General features: G+C 43.2%; 1 protein-coding gene across 8 annotated transcripts in view; it reads left to right on the forward strand.

Moving 5' to 3' along the window:
* The first annotated feature begins 3,328 nt into the window (after nucleotides 1-3,328).
* PM20D2 (peptidase M20 domain containing 2) overlaps nucleotides 3,329-25,371 on the forward strand; it is a 242,824-nt gene continuing 220,781 nt past the window's right edge. For 5 of the 8 annotated variants that reach the window (XM_030555925.1, XM_030555924.1, XM_030555926.1 and 2 more), the window contains exons 1-5: nucleotides 3,329-3,866; nucleotides 4,529-4,677; nucleotides 10,271-10,413; nucleotides 12,879-13,033; nucleotides 24,365-24,500. In XM_030555925.1, coding sequence (XP_030411785.1) covers nucleotides 3,408-3,866; nucleotides 4,529-4,677; nucleotides 10,271-10,413; nucleotides 12,879-13,033; nucleotides 24,365-24,500 — 1,042 coding nt within the window. In that variant the 5' untranslated portion in view covers nucleotides 3,329-3,407. Of the gene's footprint in view, nucleotides 3,867-4,528; nucleotides 4,678-10,270; nucleotides 10,414-12,878; nucleotides 13,034-24,364; nucleotides 24,536-25,371 lie in introns of all 8 variants that reach the window. The other 3 variants (XM_030555927.1, XM_030555928.1, XM_030555929.1) reach the window with 1 other exon arrangement.

The raw sequence follows: 25,371 nt of genomic DNA on the forward strand, positions 1-25,371 counted from the left end.
GACCACTGCACACATCCAGGGCCAGCCTTAGGCATACACAGCATATGCAGCTGTGTAAAGCCCCATGAAAGTTGGGGCACCAAATTGCCCCAAATTTCATGGTGTCCTAGGCAGCTGTGTGCTGCATACACAGCAGCACCAGCCCTGGCGACCAGCCCTATCCCTTGGCCAGCACCCCCCTGCAAGGGGCAGGGCCATCCCTAGAGGGTGTGGAGCCCCGGACAACTCCCTCCGCACTGCCTCTTACCCTTCTCCCCTGTTCTGCCTCCAGCCTGCCCCCATTCCACCTCTTTCCCCCAGCAACTCCCACACTCACCAGCAGCGGTGGGAAGTAGAGCAACCTGGCCCCAGCCCACTCTACTCTGCCAGCTCCCAGCCATGGTGCTCCACTTCTCGCCACCAGTGACTGCAGGGAAAGGATCGCCCTTTATTTATTTATTGTAAAATAAATAAAGAAATTGCTTTTTATTGTAACAAAACTATTTTAATTGAACAATTGTTACTTCTATTGTTAGTGCCAATCTTGATGACACCTACCTTTAAGGATTCCTACGGATTTGTATTATAAGGCCCTATTTTGCACACAAGGGAAGTTTCTTCATGAATTCTTGCATAATTTCGTGCTGTCTGACTCTCCATAAGGAAGTTGTGATCATCTATAATCCTAACACAACTAACTGCTACACCAAATATCCACATGGAGGAGGCAATTTTGATAAAAGTGCACATGCAGAAGGGCCAGTAAAATGATTTAATAGATTTTCAGGCAATAAGGGATAATCGTTCATGTAGTCTGACCTCCAGTATATCACAGGCCATAGAATTTCATCCAGTTACCCCAGTATTAAGCTAGGTAATAATGTGTGGGTTAACTAAAGCACATCTTCCAGAATGGCATCTAGTCTTGATCTGAAGACATTAGAATTATAGAAATGGAAGGAACCTTGAAAGGTCATCAAGTTCAGTCCTCTGCCTTCACTGCAGGACCAAGTACTGTCCCTCCCAGATTATTTTTCCCCAGATCCCTAAATGGCCCCCTGAAGGATGGAACTCTCAGCCTTGGGTTTAGCAGGCCAATGCTATCCCTCTCCTTGTTAGTTTGTTCCAATGGATAGTCACACTCACTGTTAAAAAAAATTCTGCCTAATTTCTTATTTGAATGTGTCTGACTTCCATTTCCAGCTACTGATTCTTATTATTTCTCTCTCCACTAAAGAGCCCTTTAGTACTGTTTTGATAATTGGGCCTACAAATTTACCCTAATTTTGAGGTCAATTGTGAGAAGTGAGTGAAAGTTTATAAAATGTCAGAATAACCTATAAAAAAAGGTGCAAAAGGGAGACAGACTGAATTAATCCAAATGTAAAGGCCTAGTGATGTAATTCAAAGACTGTGTTAATATTATATATGGTAAACAAGTATGGAATTGGAACTCAATAGACCAAAATTAGTATGTCAGAAATTAGATGTAATCTGTGAACAAAATAATGAGGAGATGAGCTATTCTGCCCACAACTCCCTTTTGTGATCTTAAAAGAAAAGCCTTTACAGGGAAAATCAAGCAGAAGCAGCAGCTGTCTGCCAACAACCAGTGCAACAAGCTTTATCATGGCTGCCATTCCCACCATCTCCTGGGATCCTGGCATCTAATGGAACGCTGTTGGGCCTTAATTGTTCTGATCCTGAGAGATGTGTGCTAGCCTAGGGACAGTGAGAAAGAGATGCGTGTAACTTTTCTGATCCATGGCTGTGAGTGCTATCACTGTTCATTGTTCTTTGGTTTATGCAGATGTGCCCTTGAGGAATCACTCCTCCACACCAGTGGAGCACCTCCGTCAGATAAGGCGCCGACCTAGGAAGAGTAAGGAGGATCGGTTCTGCAAAGTGCTGCTGTCAACAAATGCAACACTTATCGAAACAAGAGTATGGAGGGAGACAATCAATGGAAGACTCAGGCTGGATAGCCAGGAAAAGACCCAGGGGCATGAGCAATGATAAAGCTTCTGGAGGGCAGACAGAGATATTGAAGTCCCTCATTACCCTGAAATCTGAGCACATCTGTGCTTGACTCCCACTACCTCCAGCCACTACGTAACTCCAGTCTATGACCTCCCCAAACTCTCCCACTGCATTCCTCGCATGTTTCCAGTCCCTCACAGTATCCTGTGCACTCCATGCCTAGGAACTGGTTTCCCAATGAAAGCTGGCATTACGCCTAGCTGTGAGAGCCCTAACCTCGAGACTGTTTGAAAGAATTGGGAACTTAGTGTAAAGAAGAAAGGACCAAGAGGGGGATATAATAACAGTCTCCAAATATATAAAAGGTCGTTATATATGTGGCGTGTGTAAGGTCATGCTGGTGAGGTGGAGTGGTGCAGTCTGCATTATGAGGTCCCCCTCATACCAGACAAAACCATGTCTGGTTTTCTCTCTGTACTAGCCAGGGAACAAAGGTTGGACTAGCAGAATGCTGGGGTTTAAAACCAGACAAAAGAACAGCCTGGACCATTGTGACCATCCAGGCTGACCTCCTTGGAACTCAGGTCACAGAGCCTCCCCAGACTCAGTATATATGGAGATATACCAACTCATAAAATTGGAAGGAACCCTGAAAGGTCATCAAGTCCAGCCTCCTGCCTTCACTAACAGGACTAAGTACTGCTTTTGCCCCAGATCCCTAAGTGGCCCCCCTCAAGGGCTGAATTCGCAACCCTGGGTTTAGCAGCCTAATGTGCAAACCACTGACCTATCCCTCCCCCATACAAATTCTGCAATACCCACTGACCACCTTATCAGGCCATTGCATCAGGGAGGGCACTCCATCACCCACCTTTAGGTACCAGAGCTTCCCCTCCCACCCCCCAACTCAGTACCCCACCGCACAGCCCTGGGTTTTGGAGTCAGAGACAGAAAGCTGTGGGGAAGCCCCGCCCTCTGCCTCTCCTTGATGTGCTACTGGACTGTGCACCTGTCACTCAAACTATCCAGTATCAGAGGGGTAGCCGTGTTAGTCTGGATCTGTAAAAGCAGCAAAGAATCCTGTGGCACCTTATAGACTAACAGACGTTTTGGAGCATGAGCTTTCGTGGGTGAATACCCACTTCCTCAGATGCAACCCACGAAAGCTCATGCTCCAAAACGTCTGCTAGTCTATAAGGTGCCACAGGATTCTTTGCTGCTCAAACTATCCAGTCACTACAGACCCCTCCCAGCGCGGTGCATGGGGCGGTAGGTTTCCCAGCAAGCCCCGCGGGCTGGTCCGCCGGCGGAAGCGGGTGTTAGCGAGGCGGCGCGGGTCGCTGCGCTCAGACAGACCAGACCCATTGGCGCGGAGTGCGCGCCTGGTGAAGCTCAGGGCGGGACGGGCTCTAGCCGTTTCCGAGCCGCCTACCTTCTGCGGCGGCTTCATGGGGCCTCAGGAGCGGGCGCAGAGCGGCGCCGCCGCCGTGTCCCCGGCAGCGCTGCAGACGCTGAAGCAGCGGGCGGCTGAGTGCATCGAGCTGAGCGCCGGGCGGCTGAGCGCGCTGAGCCGGGAGATCTGGAGCCGCCCCGAGCTGGCTTTCGAAGAGCACCAGGCGCACGGCGCCCTGACCCGCTTCTTCTCCTGCGCCGAGCTGCCGGGGGCCGCCTGGGCCGTGCAGCCGCACTACAAGCTGGACACGGCCTTCCGGGCCGAGTGGGGCCCCGCCGCCCCGGCTCCGGCCCCGCGGCCGCTGCACTTGGGCTTCTTGTGCGAGTACGATGCGCTGCCCGGGATCGGACACGCCTGCGGCCATAACCTCATCGCCGAGGTGGGGGCGGCCGCGGCCTTGGGCGTGAAGGGCGCCCTGGAGAGTCTGCCCCAGCCGCTCCCCGCCGCTGTGAAGGTGAGACCCGGCGAGGGAGGGGGCGATCCGTCGCTCGAGGCAGAACCTGCCTGGGAATGAGGGGAGCTGGCCCGATTTGGTCCCCATCCCGTTGCTGCCCAGTACAGCCTCTCCTGTCCCAGGCTGAGCTCTCTTCCTGGCAATCAGGAAGCCTGGGTCTCCAGCATGTCTGCTCAGTATTTAACCTAAGCACTTTCCCTGGCCCATCCCTGCCGGGTTTATTTTTCTGCCAGTCGGGTTTTTAGAGAGAGGAGGTGGGTGAGGTAATGTCTCTTATTGGACTGGCTTCTGGGGGCGAGGGAGACACTGGGAGATCTTAAAATGTATTTATGTAACTGCAGCTTGCCAGTGACACCCTTGTTCTCACCACCCTTTGTTATACTGCAAGGTGTGGCTGTTTGTGAGCAGTCGGGGTTGGAGGCTACACCAGCAGGGTATTGCAAAACACCCCAGGTTACAGGGTAGGGATAACAGAGGCCCCCTCCATTGGTCTGTGTAAATGTGAAATTTTGTGTCTCTCGCCACCAGAAGTTGGTCTAATAAAAAGATATTACCTCATCCACCATGTCTCCCTAACGTCCTGAGACCAACATGTACAACACCACTATGCACAACAAAATCAGGTTGTTGACAATTTTGCTGACCCATATAACCTCTTCTAGATCACAGTGCTGGGAACTCCTGCAGAAGAAGGTGGAGGCGGCAAAATAGATCTCATAGCAGCTGGCGCTTTTGATGATCTGGATGTTGTTTTTATGGCCCATCCAGCACAAAGTGATGCAGCTTATTTACCCGATGTGGCTGAGCATGAGTAAGTAAGACACTTTGAAAGATGCTTTTTTATTTTTATTTTTTATTTTTGCTTTCTGTACATCGGAACCTGTTCAGTGAAGGGAGACCTGTCTTTAAAGGGGTTAAACTTGGGGTCTGGTAACCTCTGGTATTTCTCATATATAATGTATAGCCAGGTCATGAGCAAGTTGATGTACTCAGTACTGAGCACTGAAACCCAGTTATTGTATTCTCCTAAAATGTAATGTTCAGGCCTGCATCTATTATGTTTACAGGCGAGTCTCATCTTACACTGGGGTTAAGTTCTGCTGTCAGTGTGTAAAGTGAAAAACGCATATAGTCAAAATTACATTGAGTGTAATGGCTGGCAGAATTGCCTGCACTACAGGAATAGTATTTAGATTGTTTTTTGCTGACCATGCAAAGCTGAATTTGTGCATGTTAAATGCGCGTAAAATGACTTGCCTGCATTGTTGCAAGAATTTTAGAGTTAGTATCTAGTCAGGGTAGCAAGTGGTATTTCATTCCATTGATAAAACTTAGATATGTCATGCTTATGTTAAGGAAGCCAACACAAATCCTGGCTTTCTGCAGTTCAGCTAGTTAGAAGTAATGCATTGTTATATAGCATATTCTGTTTCTGGAAAAATATTTGTCCATGTTGGTGCCACAAAATTCTACTCCTGAGTTGTCTTTCTCAGACATTTGCTGTATTCTATTAGTCAACGGTGCAGTTTGTTTGTGCAAGATGTATATTTTTTCAATTTCCTGAAATTCTTTATTCTCCCTTGGACTGATTCTGTTAAAATGTCCCAAAACAAACATTTTGTGTGCATCTTAAAGCCTTCTAAAATTAATTGGAAATATTTACTTTTTAATTTTACTTAAAGTAGGATTATTTCCATCCACAGTGATAGATACAATAGTGTTCAAACTAAAGCACTGTCAGCCTGAATTGGAACGGGAAAAACATTCAAACTCTTGACTTGGAGATGACTTTGCTTTCTATTGTAAAGCAGAATGAAAGCTGGTTGGTATAAAACAACCTTGTCACCAATCTCAAGAGCGTGAAGTGCTTTTTCTTGAGGAATCCATGTATCATGGCTTTGTATATACGGATAATATCCAAGGATTCAAGAGCCAGCTGTAAATTTTTTTCTCCATTTACCCTGTTGGTAGCCAACCAGTTTGTCCCACTGCTGCTTCAAATTAATCTTGAAGATTTGTTTAATAAAAGTTCAGAGGTTATGGCAGTTATGTAATTCACCAGAAATAATCTGTCTTTTTCACAAGTAAATTTACTTACATTATATATGAGTGCATAGCTTCCAGGTTTCATAACAAAGTAATGAAAATGTGTGATTTCAATTTCACATTAACTTGGCAGTGCGTGCCTCTGGGTTAGTGTCTCTGAAAAGATGTGGTTTTCTCTCTCAAGCTGATGATTGAACTAGTTTTCAGCCTCTGAGTTTTTTGCTCCTTCATATGTGTCTCTGGGACTAATTGCAACCTGCCCTTCTGATCTCAAGGACCCCCACCCCCCGGAGTAAAATATAATAGCCTGTGCCCAAGATTTTGCAGTCTGTATTTTCTCAAACTTATTTAATCTACAAACATTTTAAGGCTTATTTGATCCTAGTTGGTAGTAAGTGGTATGTTTCTGCAAATGTTAACTGCTTCCTATACCTAAAACTTCATTAATGTGAATGTATAACTTATAAATATTATGGCTTCTTTTGACAGACTTCCATTTAATAGACTCCTGATTCCTGTCCACTCTCCTCCTTAATCACCTCATTCTTAGTTTTGCGCTGTTGAACAAAAGATCTGCTTCGCTGTTCTGAAGTGAGCTGTCTAGTGCTGGGAGGTTCTCAAACTGTCACAGCGTGGATCACTTTGTCAGATTCTTGTGAAAAATCTCCTCTTCTAGGCAAGGTTGTATGACTTTCCTGTGGCAACAACAGAATCTGCATGGAAAAGTAATGTTGGGAAAGTCTATATTGTTGCTCTTAACTTCCTTTCCCCTTCCACTTTTCCACTGGGTAGAAACCAGGACGAGAGCAAGCACTGTGAAACATGGCCTGCTCCTTGTGTACCATCACTAAGGGCTTGTCTACACTGGCAATTAACAGCGCTGCAACTTTCTTGCTCAGGGATGTGAAGAAACACCCCCCTTGAGCACAGCAAATTGCAGCGCTGTAAAGCCCCATTATGAACAGTGCCCCAGTGCTGGGAGCTATGCCCCTTGTTGAGGTGGGTTTTTTTGGGGGGGGGGGGGGGAGAAAGGAAGTGCTAGGAGAGCTCTCTCCCAGTGCTGTGAAAGCGCTTTAGTGTTGAGTGTAGACTAGCCCTAAGTTCTACTGTGGACCAGTTTTGGCACCTTTGAACTAGCAGTTAGTGCATAAGATCTCGACTGTCTATCCGGGCTCTATTCCCAGCTATCCATTGCAAAAGTCACATCTATGCTCATTCTCTTCAGTTCATGTATTTGGAAAATGGTGATAGGATTGTTGAGGCTTAATGTTTGCCTTGGATGAAAGGCTGTCAATAAGATTGAATAAATGTTTTTGTTAAAAGGTTCTTTAGGAGGCTGATAGGTTGTTAAAACTAAATCATCACTTTTCCCCCAGAATGCTTTATTGTATGGATTGGCTTCATTTTGAAGTTCAGGTTGCACAGTTTTGCAGCCTTGCAAAAAGTTCTGTTTACCCAGTAATTTTATCTGAATAACCTTTGTGCTAGGCTTCTGCATTTCTAAAAGCTAGGGTATATTTTGAGGTATTGGAGTCAGGCGGGAGGGAGGAAGAAGGAAGTGCAGGTTTTATTTTAAGACACTATAGGTGCATTCACCTCCATATCTGAGGCTTCTTTTCTGCCATCACTAGCCCCAAGGAGCTTCAGAACTAACTTACATTTCGGCTAATGTCTTCTGGCCACGAGTTATACTCTTTTCGTCCATCTCAGAAACAGCTTGTATAACTTAATTCAAGTGTAAGCAAAAAATTATGTGGTGATCACCTTAAAGACTGTTTTGTGTCTTTGCCATATCTTATTTCAAATGAGTTGCCAGGGAACTTCAAATGAAGTACATCCAAAAACCTTGGTGAGATTTAGTTCATACTCCATTTCTAAGTTGGAGGAAAAAAATACTCAAGAAGGTGTTTGTGGCGTGGTTTTTTTCTGGCACCTCACAATGGGGTGATCTGGCTCCAGTGGATTTGGGACATGCATGACTGGTGAGGATGTCAGCTTTGTAGTTTAAAAATACAGAAAAAACAAAACAAACATCTTCCTTTTTGTGCATATGCAACCCCCTTCTCAAACTACCCCATGAACGGTTTTCTCTTGCCTAATACCAGGTATTGACTGGCAGCCAGAGTTCTTAACCCACTCCTGGTATCTTCTCTGCCCCTTTCCCTCCACTTCCAATCTTGTAGCTCTATTCCCTGTACATTCCTTCGATTATTCTCAAATTGCTGCCAACAATATCTCTAGTAAAAAGTCTGTCCTTTCTCTGGTACCTGAGCCAAACTTCTCTAAGGCAATAAAGTTCCATGGCATTGGGGGGTTACTGGATAATGAGAACTCTAGGAAATTACTTCGTGCCACATTTATGTCCTAGTGATGCTAGGCCCGGATGCTTATCTTGTGACTGACTTCTAGTAATCTTTCTGTCCATTACTTCAGTAGGTTTCCATTCTGCACCAGGTTCCATAGTTTCTTGCTCCAGGTTTCAGATTTGCTTCCTTGAGCATTGTATTAAAACAAATCTGTTAGAAATTATGTTAAGATTAAATTTATACTAATCCTAAACGTTTGCAAGTATGAGAGGCTGCAGTTGATGCACCCAAATGAATTTTGCTGGGTAGTGATAATCTGATCACTAAAGAACAAAGTTAAGTAACTTGAATGCCTTATCTATGACCTTCTATATTGCCAGACCAGGAATGTGCCACACTCCTCAATAAAATATATTTTGTTAGTGATCATTAGAATACCTTACTCTAAAGTATACAGTAGTTATATTGATTTTAATCATCTTTGTGACTATACATTCAGCGCATGCTCTACAGATAAAATGATCTTCAGCATGAGATGTGCCACCAATTAAAAAGTGTCATTAAACAGTGAACTATTTTGTTGTTATAAACCTTTTAGGCCCAGATAATGGAAATATAGGAAGCATACATAAACAAGGAAGGGGTACTAGCAAAGCATCATACTGTCATACCTGTGCATGTGGTGCAGATTATAAAACCAGTAATCTGATGCACATGTTTAATGGTGCATGTGTTCAGTGTTTCATTTGCAAGTAATAACTTCTCCAAATTTGAGACTTCAGACATCAATATTTTAATGAAAACAGATGTAAAAGAGAAAATAAGCTGCTAACAGTTCAGTCGCTTTACAAATTCTATCCCATGGACAAGTGTTTTCTTTATCTTCACCCTTAACTTTGAATGTCTAACTGTCATGATTTTTTCTTAATTTACAGAGGTAGGGTTGTTTTTGTTTTTGGGGGTCTGGGGATGCATTTAATTTAAAGCTTAAATAGTCTTAAGGAGTTTGTTTACAAAACATGATGAGTTCTTGTTAAGGGAAAAATGTTGATATTGATTGCAGATAGGCAAGAACTTAAAGATATGGATTTGATACTGTCAATGAGGAACTTGAGTAAATTATGCAATTTGTACAATGCATCTAATTGCTGTCTGTGTTGGCAACTAGGACCTGGACCTCTCTGGCTATGTCTACACTGCGGTTGGTGTTATTGCAGCTCAAGTAGGCATACCTGTGCTAGCTTTAGTCTAGCTAGAATGGCTAAAAATAGTAGTAGTGATGCAGCAGCAAGGGCTTCCCTGCTATTTTTAGTTATGCTGGCTAGATTAAAGGTACAATCACACCTTCGACTGCAGTGTAGACATGTTAATACTATTGAAATCTACCTTAACTGTGTGTAGAAATTTTCTGTCTAATTATCTGAATTTCCAACATCTATCATCTTCCTCTAACTGCATATTCTTATAAATCTCATATGGAAGAGGGGAAGCAGAAAAATCGCAATAGACTTCCTTTTAACCGTTTTTTTTCACGTAGCTTCATCCTGCTTCAAATCTGTTTTCTTTGGCTTGTCTTACCTCTGCCCTAGAGATGCTACTAGTTTCTGAGGAGGAGGTAAAAGAGGCTTTATGCTAGCCCATACCATGGCTTCTATTAAATGGTTAAGTGCATAGTAGGACTCTTGCTGGCAAGAAGTGGATGGCAATAATTTATATAGCAGGATATTGCTATTTTTACTGCAAATAATCTGTTAACAATTTTAAATGTATATAGTGCATTCTCTGTCTATTTTGTTTTCAACTTTGGAGTGTTGGCAGAGTTTGGGGAGGGAAAGGACGACCTTAATTTCTAAATCTTTTTTTCAGGATCTATGCTTTGGTGGTTAAAGGTGGTTTAGCTTCCCAAAGTTTAGGGCCTGGTAAATCACAGCTTAATCTTATGCTTCAAAAACATTGATGTAAAATTTTAATCATTGTTGGGTGAATCCAAAGGGACTTTGATTTTAGTTTTTGAAAGTGGACAAAAAACAAGTCATGGCTTTTATTTCCTAGTGTGACTGTGAAATACTATGGAAAAGCTTCTCATGCTGCTGCTTATCCTTGGGAAGGAGTAAATGCATTAGACGCTGCTGTTCTTGCATACAACAATATATCAGTTTTAAGACAGCAAATGAAACCAACCTGGAGAGTTCATGGTGAGAGAGCTTCATTCAATCTTATGTCCACCAAGTAAGACTTCTGGCTGTTTGGATACTGACTCTGAAAAAATCCGAAATATTGCATTGTTACATTTAACTGGAAAAGTAATTTGAAATAATTATTTTTCATCCAAATACCTTTCTAAGGGAACTTCTATGGTACCATCAACGTTTTAAGTATAAACTGTTGAATGCAGACTAATAGGAGGGCAGTGTGGCCTCAAGTCCTAAGCATTCTTCCTCCACATTTACGGAAATGACACTTATGTATATTAATGCAGATTTAATATTTACATAAACTGAATGTAGCACTTCATGATTGCCAAACTTGTCTAAGAATCAAGACTCTAATGGTGAAGATGCTGTATTGGTATAACTATAGCCATACAACTGCTTTGTAAACTGGAAACAACATTTTTAGGGAAACTTGACCAGCTGGAACAAGATGTAACATAAGCAATAAAAGCTTCCCTTGACAGAGATTCAAGAATCTTGTCACTGAGTTGAGGGAACAGCTAATAACCTTCCAAGGGACCTGAGCTTGTAAAATTAATGTCTTAACCATTTTCTAGTATTAAAATATATTTTAGGACTGATTAATGTCAAACTGAAGTATATCTTGAGACCTCCCTTCAGCAATACTTTGAAAGTTTAACTTTTTGTTTTGAGGGGGCGGGGGGAGAAGAGGAGGGGAGGGAGAGAGTAAGGCCAGGATTCCAGGCAGGCTTATTTTTCTTCCCCAAATGTTGCTAGCTTGCCAAAAGTACTAGGAAAATCAGTATTCTGTTCTTTAACTCTTTCCAGTTTTGTTAATGTGTTACAGCACATCTTTAAAAACTTTTCTCCTTAACTTCCTTTCTTTGCAAAAGTACATATTGTAGTATGCACGTTGCACAAATCTGCTTGACTGCCCATTTTCCAGTTCCTTGTTTGTCCAAAGTAACTTCTGGCATCCATCCATTATTCTTATCTCAAAGCTTCTGCCACCATTGAGTGCCGTGCTCTCCTCTTCTACCTTACTTTATGTAGCATATGGCTGCCTTATCTTTCAGGACTTTTTTACATTCTGAATCAGTATTGCTGTGTATTAAGACTACAGGATCTTGTTCCACATTTGCCTCTTGATAGCCCTACCCTGCCAGTGCAAGTGACAGTAAGCAACTGGTAGCGCTCACAATATTTTGAACAGCCCTTGAATTCAAGCATACTAACATAAGGTGATTTCATGGTTTTGGTTAGTCTTAATCATGCCAATTATATTAATTGGCAAGTATGGTATGGGAACACTAGCAACATCTCTTCTCACTGAAGTTTTGATGATAAAAGATAGCTAGCTACTGTGGAGAGAAGAAATCTAATGTGTTGCTGAGTAAGGTGTAGAACACATAACAAGAAATAACTTTATTCAGTAGCTGGCTTTTTCTGTACCCATATCTGGACATGATGGAATGGTATCCATTTGTTTGAAGGAACATATTCTGTTCAAACTTGGCTCCAAAATTAGGCTTTGTAAGAAAGTAAGATTTTACAAAATTTAAGATCAATGGAAATGTTTCCAAAGAATGGCAAGAGTCAGTGAGGATACTAGCGAGCTTGCTTTCCCCTTTGTTGCAGCAAATGCCAATTACTTTGCAATGAAGAATTCAAACTTAATGTCAGTGTGCTGAAATAGGAGAATCTGAAGTTGGCCAGAAGCCAACTGATCCTTTTCTTCATTGTCCAAACTAGCAAACCAAAATAGAAACACATGGCATAAGTGGTAAACTAAACTTTCAAAAACACCTTTTTTTTTAATCCAAGGAGGTCTTTGTAACATAGGGTAAGGACGCTATTTTTAAAAATAACTCGGCACTCCCAGAATGGCTGTAACCATGAGGAATGTGAAAATCAAGACACATACTTGTGTAACTTAAACTCTGGAGAACTACTTGGCTATATTTAAACAAGTGCTTACATATGATCTGTGAACTTCTGTCACATTCATTTGTTTAATTTCTCTTATCCCAGCGTTCGCAAGATTGTTTCACAGTTTAGAATGTTTGCAGTGAATAGCAGGGGAGAACTGTAAATGCTACTTCTGCCTTTTTGTGTGTATATGAACTCAAGGTGAATAATTGAGTTGTCTCCAAAAGAATGCAGTGATACCAACCTTAAAGTTTGTATACATGATATGTTGTGAAAGCCTCTCTCTCTCTCTCTCTCTCTCTCCAACAGAAGATGGTCCAATACAAGATTTTACCTCACCCACCTTTCTACTGAGCTGACTGCGAGGAGAAGTGATTGAGTCCAGATACAAAGTTTTTTAAATGATGCATTCTCAGTACTTAGTGCTCAGCTGATGCCTTGTCACTAATACTTTTGTTTTATGTGTTCAGCTATAAATGAAGAGCTTCATAAGGCAGAGTATGTAATTTTGCTTGATCCTTTGCAGCATTCAATAACTGAGCTCTTCTCTTCTGTAGGTATAATAAAAAATGGTGGCGTGAAACCTAATATCATCCCTTCTTACACTGAGCTAGAGTTTTACTTGCGTGCCCCTTCACGGAAGGACCTCACCATTCTGACAGAGAGAGCTGAAAATTGCTTCAAAGCTGCAGCTGTGGCCACAGAATGCAAAGTAAGAATTCTAGAACTGATTCATTTATTTGTATAATTTTGAAGTTAGGCTAAAATAGGAGCCTAAGTCTTCATTTACATGATTTGTATGGCACTTACCTTTTTAAAGCAACCTAAAATTTAGATTTCTAAGTACTAATCCACTATTCCACTATGTGCTGAATAAGATTTTGTTGGTGAGGAGAAACATTTAGTTGCTACAATTCTAAATATCATAGATTTTTCAGCTGAAGCTTTCCCCAGGCTTATGCCATAAGTAAGAGTTTCCAATAGTATGCTCAGGTTTTTTAAAAAAAAATTGTATCTGTCTTGACCAAGTCAGGTCATCTTGCAATTTATCTCTAATTTCTGAGACTGTAGTTAAAGTGTAGCTAATGGCTGTCTGCCATATTGCTGTGACAGAACTGAGTGTGTTCATCTGTTTGTTAGTAAAACTGTTGTAAAGGGGCTAACTAATTTGTAGCCTCAGTACATAATGAGCGAGTTAGTGAGGAACAAGTTAAAGTTCATGGAAGGCCCTTTTTGAGTCATCGGGTGTTCTTTTGCCTCTTAGTGAAAATTGCTTTCCTTGCTGGCCTTTGCTCCAGTTAGAGAAGAGTTTCAATAAGGCTCATTTATAATTACAGTAAATCAGTAAGGCCTCATTCTAAACTTCTGACCAAAGTTGTTGTTGTCATATGCTCCCAGTGTGGTGCTCTGCTCTGTTCAATGTTGATATCAATCGGCTGCGTGCATGGGCTTCCTTTTTGTGCTGTCCCAGCTCTGCACAGATAGCTTACGCAGCAGATCCCGAGAGACCCCCCAATGACCACAGACTCTAGTAAGGTACAAAGGCACTTCGGACAGGTTTATTGTCAAACAAAGCACAATAATAGTTCCCTCTAGACTTTACAGGACATACTACGAATATGTGCCTCCTGGCGATGGACTCGGCTCAGTCAGTGGCGGGACTTTCCACTCCCCCCTAGGCTGGACAAAGATATCCACTCGGGGTGCATTCTTATACACAGGTACAAACAAGTTACACATCACTCCTGATGTGTTGAGGTGCAACCCCTATACATAGCAAGGTACAACCCCTCTACATAGTAAGGTGTCGCCTCTCACCTTGTACATGTTGGTTCGAACAAAACAACTCTATCCATCAGATTACTCTTTTGGCCCTGTCATTGAGATGGGTCCGCTTATTCCTTGTTATCTCTGTGGAGTGTACAAGTATGCGAATGTTCTGATATCTAGTGTCCAGTACCTTTTAGCTATGTCTCTTTCTGCAGTATCAGCCCTTTCCTTGCCAGTTTCTGTGAGGAGGGCCTGCCTCTGTCTCACAGCTTAATTTTGCTTTGTTAGCAAAGTCTTGACCATTACTTTAGTTCAGACCTCATACTGTGCCTTTGATAAGGGTTGGTTTGTTTCAGGGCCTCATCTTACCACAGAAGTAATCTCTTGGGCTTTCTTGCCTTTCTTTTCCAAACCACATGGGTTCTAGGTAAAGCTAGATTGCCTACTGTGGATGTTAAAAAGGGCTTTTATAATCTGGACAGAATTAGGCATGGGAGAAATCAGATTGAGTCTTTAGTGATATATCTAATGACTTGCAGCCCACCTTACTAGTTACAGTAGAACCTCAGTTACAAACGCCTCAGGAATGGAGGCTGTTTGTAACTCTGAAATGTTCATAACTGAACAAAACGTTATGGTTCTTTCAAAAGTTACGACTGAACATTAACTTAATACTGCTTTGAAACTTTACTATGCAGAAGAAAAATGCTGTTTTCCCTTTAATTTTTTAGTAGTTTACATTTAACACAGCACTGTTTTGTTTTATTTTATCAGTTAAACCAGTGGTTCTATCAAACTTTTCCGTTTGCAAACTGCTAAACATTTTTTGAATGAAGGTGCAGACCCCTTTAGAAATCTTAGACGTAGTCTGTGGACCCCAAGGGGTTCACGGACCACAGGTTGAGAACCATTGTCCCAAGGGACACTAGACAGCCTGGGCAATTTTGCTTGCCAAAGACCATTTCCATTTTGGCAACGCCCTCCCTGTTGTTCTGATATGTAAAGACACTTCTGATTCGAAAGCTCAAAGCAGGGTCAACAGCTGCAAACTATTAACTTCCTAATCATGTCTTAACTTACAAATCCGAGCAGAACAGTTGGTTTTTAGGTCAGTGTAAAGCAGGGGTATCTGACAAATGCTATCTATTCGCCTGGCTTCTTGCCCATAAAGTATGTGCTTGGTATTGGGTGTGGCAGAAGAACCTGAATACATTCTGACTGTCATAAACAGATAAGAAAAGTTAATAGCACAGAAGTACTTTATATCTATGACTGTAAAGGGTTAACAAGTTCAGTAAGCCTGGCTGTCACCTGACCAGAGGACCAATCAGAGGACAGGATACTTTCAAATCTTGAGGGAGAGAAGTTTTTGTGCTGTGCTGTTAGTTTTGGTGGTTGTTCACTCTGGGGGCTCAGAGGGATCAGACGTGCAACCAGGTTTCTCTCCAATACAGGCTCTTATAAGTTCAGACTAGTGAATACTAGGTAGATAAAGCGAGTTAGGCTTATGGTTGTTTTCTTTATTTGCAAATGTGTATTTGGTTGGAAGGAGTTCAAATTGGTATTTTGCTGAAAAGATTTGAATTTGTACTTGTATACTTAGGCTGGGAGAGTATTCCCAGTATCTATAGCTGAAAGACCCTGTATCTATTCCACTTTAAATTTACAAAGATAACTTTTACTGTTTTTTCCTTCTTTAATTAAAAGCTTTTCTTGTTTAAGAACCTGATTGTCTTTTTTTATTCTGGTGAGACCCCAGGAGCCTGGGTCTGGATCCACCAGGGAATTGGTGGGGAGAAAGGAGGGAAGGGGCAGAGAGGTTATTTTCTCTCTGTGTTAGGATTACTTTCTCTCAGGAAGAGTCTGGGAGGGGGAAAGAGAAGGAGGGAGGAAGGTGAATTGTCCTCTGTTTTGTGATTCAAGGAGTTTGAATCACAGTGATCTTCCAGGGTAACCCAGGGAGGGGAAGCCTGGGAGAAGCAATGGTGAGGGAAAGGTTTACTTTCCTTGTGTTAAGATCCAGAGGGTCTGGGTCTTGGGAGTCCCCAGGCAAGGTTTTGTGGGGACCAGAGTGTACCAGGCACTGGAATTCCTGGTTCGTGGCAGCGCTACAGGTTCTAAGTTGGTAACTGAGCTTAGAGGAATTCATGCTGGTACCTCATCTTGTGGACGCTAAGGTTCAGAGTGGGGAATTGTACTATGACACTGACTTTTGCAGACTGAGTTTTGAGTGAAATCATCACAGCATGCTTCACCGCTCTCCTGCCAGCTGCATCAGGAGAGCGCTCCTACTAGAGGCCATCAGACTGCTCTCAAGAGAGGGTTGCAGGTCAGAGTTTAAGTTCCTGAGCTAGCTTCCACTGAAGTCGCTAGGAATCTTTTCCTGGATTGTTAGGTGAGCTAGATCAAGCCCAAAGGTGCCAATCCAGCAAAGCCCATTCCTAAGTGCTTGCTGAATCAGGATGATTTGCTGAACTGGAGCCAAGTGAGTTGAGTTAATGTGTGTTCATAAAGACCGTTCAATGTTCAATTTAGAGCTGTTGACCCTGTGTTTCCTGAGCTTAAAAGGATATTGGGTTAGTTGATTTATGCACAACAATGTTTTTTAATGAGGCGGTTAGAATAGAAAGGTATGCAGATGAGGTAACTGGGCAAACTAAGTCTGTGCAAAGTTACAGAACGGAATAAATCATTGACACCAAGAAAGTGGAGAAGACACATGGGAAGAACACAGCAGAGACAAGAGATTTCAAAAAGTCTCCCAGTCCATAGGAAAGGTAGACACTGGTGGCTTTAGCAGCAGGGTTGGAATAACTGAAGTTTTCGACACCCAGGGTGTGGGATGCAGTTGGGAATTGTGAGATGAGATGTGTTTATCAGAAAAACAACGTTAATGTTTGGCCATCTGGTTTCAGAGTGAAAGCAACACTTAAGGGCAGTTCATACCTCTCAGAGCTATCCTCTATGGGCTTGTCTACGTTGGCAAGTTTTGTCCCCAAAAACTGCCTTTTGGTGACAAAACAGCAATAACGTAAACAGTGCAAAGTCACTTTTTTTCAGAGAAAAGCCTATATTTGGCAACAAAAAACTTCCACTCCTGCGAAAGATTCTTGTCTTTTCCACTCCTTTTATTGTTGACAAACAGCCAGTGTAGACACCACAGGTTTTTGTTTTTTTTTTTAATTTTTATTGGCCTCCAGAAAGTATCCCACAATTCCCATGCTGCCGCTCTGGTCAGCAGTTTGAACTCTGCTGCCCTGCAGCCAACCTGCCCCTCCCCCTTGCAAGCCCCAGGATTTTTAAATCTCATTTCCTGTTTGTTGGCTTCCCAGAGGAGCTTCCCAGGTGAGTATGGCTGGCTATCGCACCAAACACACTCCCGCTTGGACCACTGCTGAGTTGTTGGACCTGATCAGTATATGGGGAGAGGAGTCTGTTCAGTCGCAGCCGTGAGTGATCTGTAGGAATCGGGACACATATGGGCAGATTTCTTGTGGCTTGATCATAGCCCTTTTTCCACCGGACATGCAGCAGTGCAGAGCGAAGATAAAGGAACTGAGGCAGGTGTACCATAGGGCGCAAGAGGTGAACCATCACTCTGGTGGTGCACTTAAGACCTGCCACTTCTATAAGGAGCTGAATGCTGTCCTCGGTGGTGACCCAACCTCCATCACTGATTGCCCCGTGGATACTTTGCAGGCAGCAGAAAGAGGGGGGTAACCCGGAGGCTGAAATTGTGGATGGAAAGCATCGAGCTAGAAGAGGATGTGGTGCTCCCAGCGGGGTTGCCTGGTGGGGCAGGCAGCCAGGAACTTTTCTCCACTCCAAAAGTGCTCAACGGGGACCAGAAAGCAGATGAGTGGGTAAGTTGCTGTGGCTTGTGTAGGGAATCGAAAAGTGGGAGGCAGGTAGTATTTTCTGTGAGCTTGGATGTTGCCTTGTGTAGCTAATCTGCATGGCTGAGCAGGGTGTCGATGGATGTCAGGACCTGCAGGGAATTCTCCAGAGAGGCTCTGGAAAGTTTCCAAGAGGTACTTGTTAATCCTCTGCCACAGATTCCAAGGTGTTGCAGCCTTGTTAGTTCCCCCATTGTAGGAAACTGTACCATGCCATTTAGCAATCACTGGAGCTGGGACCAAAGTTGCACATAGCTGAGCTGTGTATAGACCGGAGTGAAAGCTCCAGGCATTCAGAAGCTGAGCCCTGGTTTCCCTGGCCACCCTCAGCAGTGTTACTGAGGTGTCAGCCAGCAGGTTGGCTGCCTGTGAAAAATTGTGGGATAACTTTAGAAAGATCCCTGCTAAGGTGCCCTGCAAGCCATGACCTTTTTGTCCATATGCACAGCTGCCTTCCCCCACTCCTGAAACTCACCATGATTGAGGTGCTCATGGAGCTGTGTGCCTGCCTAGAGTCTCGAAGAGAAAGTGATTTCTACTATCAAAACACCCTTTTTACTAAAATGTTTCAATCATTTGCTGGAATGTAATAATCCCTCTTCTATTCAACACAGACCTTGAACACACCATGCACCCCCGTGGACTGGATGCAGCAGATAAGGGGAAAAACTTAGGAGCAGCAAAGAAGACCTGTGAACAGCGAAATGAGAGACCGACCAGGGAACAGTGCGTGTGCTGGGAAGCCGAAAGGCAGGACAGAAAAGAGTGCTGCTTTTGCTAGGCAAGCGACAGAGCAGATGATAAAAGTTATGGAGGATCAGACAGAGATGCTGAAGTCTCTGATCAGCTGCAAACTGAGCAGATCTGAGTTCGAGCACCACTACAGCAGATGCACAACTCTTTGCCAACTCCGCCCCCCTCTATGCCCACACATTCCTTTTCACTTCACAGCACTCCTAAGTTTCCCCATCATTCCACCCCCTCTCACAGCTTGTACAATGATAGCTGGAGCTACACACAGTTGTGAGGTTTTACCCTTTTTAACAATAAATAAAGGCTAAGGTATTTAATGGTACAGCATTTTTATTTTGTGTTCTATAAAAGCATATAACTATCAATTCACTCTTGGGAACAGGTTCCTAAAGCATTGTATTGCACATATCTTGGGCCCCAAAATTGTACATGTCTGCTTTGGAGTTGCTTCCCTGTTGCATCTGTGTTACTGCCCCTCATTGTCAGTGGTTCCTCAAAGCCTCTCTCATGTTAATAGCAGACCTCTGGGCTCCTCTGACAGCCCTAGCATCTGGCTGTTCAAACTATGCAGCCAAGCACCCTGCCTCCATGCTCCACATCTGAGCAGACATTTCACCCTTAGATTCACACAGGTTATGCAAAGAGTAGCATGCGGCTATGACCATGGGACTATTATCCTTGGTAACGTCTAGCCTGCCATTTAAACACCTCCAGCAAGCATTCAAATGGCCAAAGGCACATTTGACTACCATGTGGCACCTGCTCAGCCTCTTGAAACAGTCCTTGCTGCTGTCCAACAACCCTGTGTAAGGTTTCATCCGCCAGGTCTGTAAGGGGTAAGCTGGGTCTCCCAGGATTACTATGGGCATTTCCACATTCCCCTACTGTGAACTTGTGGTCTGGAAAGAAAGTACCTGCCTGCAGCTTTCTGAACAGGCCACTGTTCCTGAAGATGCATGCGTCATGCACCTTTCCAGACTAGCCTGCATTGATGTCCGTGAAACACCCCTGGTGATCCACAATCGCCTGCAACACCATGGAAAAGTATCCTTTCTTATTGATGGATTCAGAGGCAAGGTGGTCTGGCACTAAAATTGGAATGTTTGAGCCAGAAACCCATCTCTGCAAAGCTAGCCACTATTTCATGCACATTTCCCAGAGTCACAGTCCTTTGCAGCAGGATGCGATTTATTACTCTGCACACTTGGAGTAATACAGCCCCAAGAGTGGACTTTCCTACTCCAAATGGATTTGCACCTGACCAGTCGCAGTCTGGATTGGCAAGCTCCACACAGCGATTGCAACACGTTTCTCTACTGGAAGAGCAGTTCTCAATCTGGTGTTCTGGCGTGGCAGGTCGGGGGCCAGCTCAGCACATAGCTCCATGAAGGCTGCTTTACGCATCCTGAAGTTCTATACCCACTGGTCGTCATCCCACACCTGCATGACAATGCAGTCCCACCAATCAGTGGTTGTTTCCCTAGCCCAAAAGCGACAGTCTACCATATGTAGCTGCTCTGTGAATGCACAAAGCACTGATACGTTGCTGCTGTCCATATCACACTGGGCGCCTGCAATTCATCCTCTGCTAACTTTGCAAATAACTCTGAGAGTAACTGTGCTGCCATGCGTGATGTCCTTACGACAGCTAACAGCACATTAGAGAGAAGTATAGGATCCATCCCCTCTCACTGCAGAGGCTGGTGCAAACTACAAAAGAATGACAGTTGGAAAAACTGCACGAAAGGAAGTCAGAAACCTTTGGAGGGGTGGGACACAAAGCGGTGCATGATAGTACATTTTGCACATCCCAGGATGTGCCATGCTCTGTTTCTGCATTCCCACAACAACTAGCAATAGATGTTGTCACCGGGCACTGTGGGATACATACCCACAGTCTTGCTCTCACTGTCAACAGAGGTGCCCCAAATGTGGACATAATCTGTTGACAGAAGGAGCAAATGTAGACACACTGTGGTGACTTTGCTTTTGTGTTTTTTTTTTTTTTTTTTCTCCTTGGCGACATTAGTTTAATCAAAAAAAACTTGACAGTGTAGACAAGCCCAGACTGGCTGCAAAATCAGCACGAAGCTGCTGCACTGGTTTTACACTTGATTCATGTCTGTAATGTTTACCCAAAAACATCCAGGCTAGAAAAGCAATTGTTTTTTTAAACAAAAGCTCATATTCTGGAGCACTATTTGGCGATAAAGGGGGATTCTGTAGTAGAGTTACATACCACATAGAACTCCAGTCAGTGCCTAGCAAATAAAAATCTACAATATAGAGCTATAGCTAATTGGCAAATAAAGATGATGGAATTTTTTCTCTCTAAACAGAGGGTCAAAAAGAAATATTTACCAAATATAAAGTTGCACTAAGAGTCAAAAACTATATTGATAGAGGGCTTCTTTTAGTTGAAGACCTTGAATTCATTATATTGAAGACTGTATTAAAAAGCCTCTACTAGCAATTAAAAATGTAGACAAAGAGGGGAAAAAAATAGTACTGTACCATGTCACGTCTTGTCTCGGATGGCTGGGGTACATTGGAAGAAATTTTACCGTAAAGTAGAAAAGAACCTCCTTAGGATCTTAAAACACAACATCTTCATCAGTTTTATTTCAGATGTCTGTTTGAGAACATTTACAAATCTGCATCTGTGCACGCTGTGGAGTAAATTACTTTTGATTCCTTAAAAGTCAGGACCTGATGGGTACCTGACATTTGGGAATTGATCCTGTAGAGTGCTAAGTACTTGGCTGGATTGAGAACACTCCTCAACTTTAATCACGTGAGCAGTGCTATTGACATAAATGGGAGACTAGCCCCACTCAAGTAAACAGGAAACGCTTGGTGATTAAAATTAAACGTGCTTTAGTGCTTCACTCGATCGGGAACATAGTGCTCAGTACCTGGCTGGACTGAGCCTCGGCAGAGTAATTGCAATTCCCATTTGATTTCAATGAATCAGGATTAGGCCCATTGTGCTGCTCCTTTTCCCATTGAATTCCAGAGGAACAGAGTGCCTGCAGTTAAAATGATTGTGTTTAGCATTTCTTAATGTTGCTGTCGCAGTGGGACTCTTATCATACCCTCTGTTCTGAATCAGAATTTCCCACTGAGGGTGGGACAATATGGCCCAGCGATAACAGCCCCTACACAGAAGATACTGATGTACAATTCAACTCCATACAAATAGAAAATGTAACCAGCCTGTTCTACAGGGCCCAGAGGTGTAAGGATGAAACCAATCCCTCCAAAGACTAGTTTGTCCACTGAGTGGTAAATTTTGCTATCAGAGCTGTAGGATTGTTTTGGGTAGGGAGAGGCTGGTGGCAAGCATGTAATTGGGAAAATCCTGTGGTTCACCATAGTCCCAGCACCCAGTCTGCGCTGAAGTACACCCAGATGAATTCTTCAGGAATTTGTGTGGGTTTAACGAATGGCAGAATTTGGTCTTTTACAGCATTTTAAAGCATGTTGTGTTGGCTAGAAGCTTAACCCAAAAGGAATGACTTGGCCAATGAAAAGGTACCACTAAATGGACGAACTTAAGCAAAGTTGATTCAGGGGCACCCATCTGCTTTTATGTGGGATCACTGATATAAAGCTGTTGGGAGTAAGATATGGAGCAAGGAGGCTGATGGCTGGGTCCTCAACCTTTAATCTTGAAACGTCCCAGTACGCCCTGCCTCATGCTGTGTGAGTTGGGACTCCCTGAAGGACAGTGCACTTCAAAAAACTCCAGGAGTTAGATACAAAAGTATTTGGCTTCCATGAAGCTGGATAAAAGGCAGGATCACCTGTTCATCTCAGACCCTGGAGGCTGATATTTGAATAAAAGATAGCTTTTTCCTGCTTCAAGGTGATTCCTAAGGGCTTGTCTACACTGGCAATTAACAGTGCTGCAACTTTCTCGCTCAGGGTGTGAAAAAACACCCCCTCAGCGCAGCAAGTTGTAGCGCTGTAAAGCGCCAATGTAAACAGTGCCCTAGCACTGGGAGCCGTGCCCCTCGTTGAGGTGGTTTTTTTTTTTTTTCTCAGAGTGCCACTACCACAGAAGGCACGTTAAAGCACTACACTTTAGTATTGCCAGTGTAGACTAGCCCTAAGAAATCCACAGGCATAATGATTTGGAATCATCCTCTGAAATGCAGGGCTGGGGAGCCAGTGATGGCAGGAAGGGATGACAGCACACAACATAATCTGCATATGCAAAGCCTGCAAAGTGACTGCTGCATTTTATAGCCTGCAGATTAGGACAGCCTGAAATCATGTGGCACTCCTGCTTCTGAGATGTGGCAGACCATGGAGGCTAGACCGTAGCTGACAAGTCACAGCCAAGAAGCAGTGCCTTTCACTCAAGCTGAAATGTATGGAATGCAATGTTGTAATCAAGCCCCTCTGCTTTTTTCAGCAGCATCACCTCTTGCAAACAGTAACCACAATTTTACACGTGGCTCAATGCAGCAGATACCTGATGTTGATCTTGCTTGCAAATGCATTTTTGAAAATCATAGTCTAAACTGATGAGGAAGTGTTTTGGATTATCTGTTCTATTTCAGGCATTCTAGCAGGAACAGAATTGCAGGTCAATACCTGTGTCTTGTTAATTTGGGGTTGGACTGGGTGCCATCTTTAAATTTAAATGTAAGGAAAAATGCATGCCCATGTTTATCTGAAGTCCCTTCCTTTTCATCTGGCTTGTCTATACTTTGGCTGGAGACACTTTGTCTTGGTCTTTTCCAAGGTATTAATGGTGGTCTGCAGAGTGCTTGTGGTATGTCAGACATGGCATGCAACTCATTGTAAAACCAGCAGGTCTGCAGCTCAGCATCAGATCAGTTGTTGTCTGCCCTGATCCCGTGGTTTGCCTGGCTGCTGATCCCTGTCATACCCCTTTGCCTGCATCCCCTATGCAGTCTTTTCTTAGATGTTCACCTTTGTACATCTGTTTTGTAGCTGTGCTTGCACAGTCTCTTTGCTTTCCACAGGCCCAGGAGATCCAATATCTCCTGTCTGCTCCTCTGTTGCATGGAGCCAACATGATCAGTTGTGTCCAGCTGCCCAACAAAGGAGAACTGCTAGGTGTACTCACCATGCTGGGCAATCAGGAAAAGGCATTTAAAAAATAATGGATATTTTTGAGGAAGTGTGTGGTTTCCAATCTCCGTTACCTTTTGGCAATGGAATTCACCATTATGACCACAGTGGTCACTGATGCAGGGTATGGGGCATTGTATCAGGGTCGACGCAGATCAATCAGTGTCTACTCTTGTGCTGCGTCAACCGCAGTAGGTTGACCAGAAGTCATCACTTTTTGGGGTGGGGTGTTTTTACTGTTGCTATAATGGGGCACTTTGAGCATAGACACATACAGAAATAGGTCAATAGGTATGAAACTGTCAGAACTCCTACAACTCTTTTTTTTTTGGTACAAGCAGTGATTGACTACATGCTCACTCCTTTTGAAAAGAAAATGATGCTCTTAAACTTTGCTCTCAATATCCATAGGCTATAAAATGTAAATGAAGTGTTGATCTGTTTAAAAATGTGACATATTTGCTTAAACTTAGCCTTGTATTGGTTTGGAAATGTAATCATTCTCTTTTCTTGGTGAGGTGGAAATCAAAGGTGGAAGGCATGACTACTACAATGTGCTTCAGAACAAGAGCCTAGAGAAAACTTACATAGAGAATGGAAAAGAGCTTGGAATGGAATTCCTTGCGGATGAGTCTTTTTTGAATGGTCCATCAGGTAACCGTGGAACTTGTTTTTATCTCATTTTTGAGGTGAGATCTCTCAAGTTGCTTTGACTATTAGCTGACTTAAAATGTCAGAACTTGATCAGGGTTTTTTATTAACTGCCTATATTCCAAGTGGAAATGGGGGAGGAGGGGAAATTAAGTGAAGATAACTTTGATTAGTAAGGAAGGCAAATGAGTAAATCACACTCTTCAAAAGGACTATATTAACCCACACTTTCATGTTGATTACTGCAAATTTGTTTGTCTAGGTGAAACCCCAAGTTCTAAAGATGAAAGTCAAAGTATTGCTTTTTTCTAAAAATCCAAAATTAGACCACAAAATCCCCAAAAAACATTTCTATCACTGACATCCAAAGTGTGTAGAATTTAGTGAGGAAATGCTGGGGAGATTCTCACTGCAGAGTCTTGGCCTTCCATCACAAAACAGGTGGAATGCCCAAAGCTGTTAAATTCTCTTGGTCCATAAAGGCAATGGTAGCAAGAAAGAGCATGAATTCCCTACTAGTGGTATTCACTCACCCCTCCTGATCTTAACAATTGCCTTCAGAACCTTCCAGCTTTGACCATGGTCCTCTGCGAAAGCTACCCCTTTCTAGCTACTCTTGCTCTAGCTTTTCTTCATCCCATCCAGCATTAATGGCATTGGATATCTTTTACTGTGTTCCTCCTGGCCTTCATTCAGATTGGTGGGTCTTCACAACTTTTTGTGTTGCTTTTTCATTGTCATGGTGGGAAATGGGGAAAACCCAGGAACTCTGATTTAGGAACTGGCCTCTGGAGACCTTGAAACTCAAGTTTATCTATGACCTGGCCTTTATTTTGTGTTTTGAGTGTTTCTGTCACTATTTATAAGGTCTCTG

The sequence above is a fragment of the Gopherus evgoodei genome, chromosome 3, assembly GCF_007399415.2.
Source record: "Gopherus evgoodei ecotype Sinaloan lineage chromosome 3, rGopEvg1_v1.p, whole genome shotgun sequence".
Lineage (NCBI taxonomy): Eukaryota > Metazoa > Chordata > Testudines > Testudinidae > Gopherus > Gopherus evgoodei.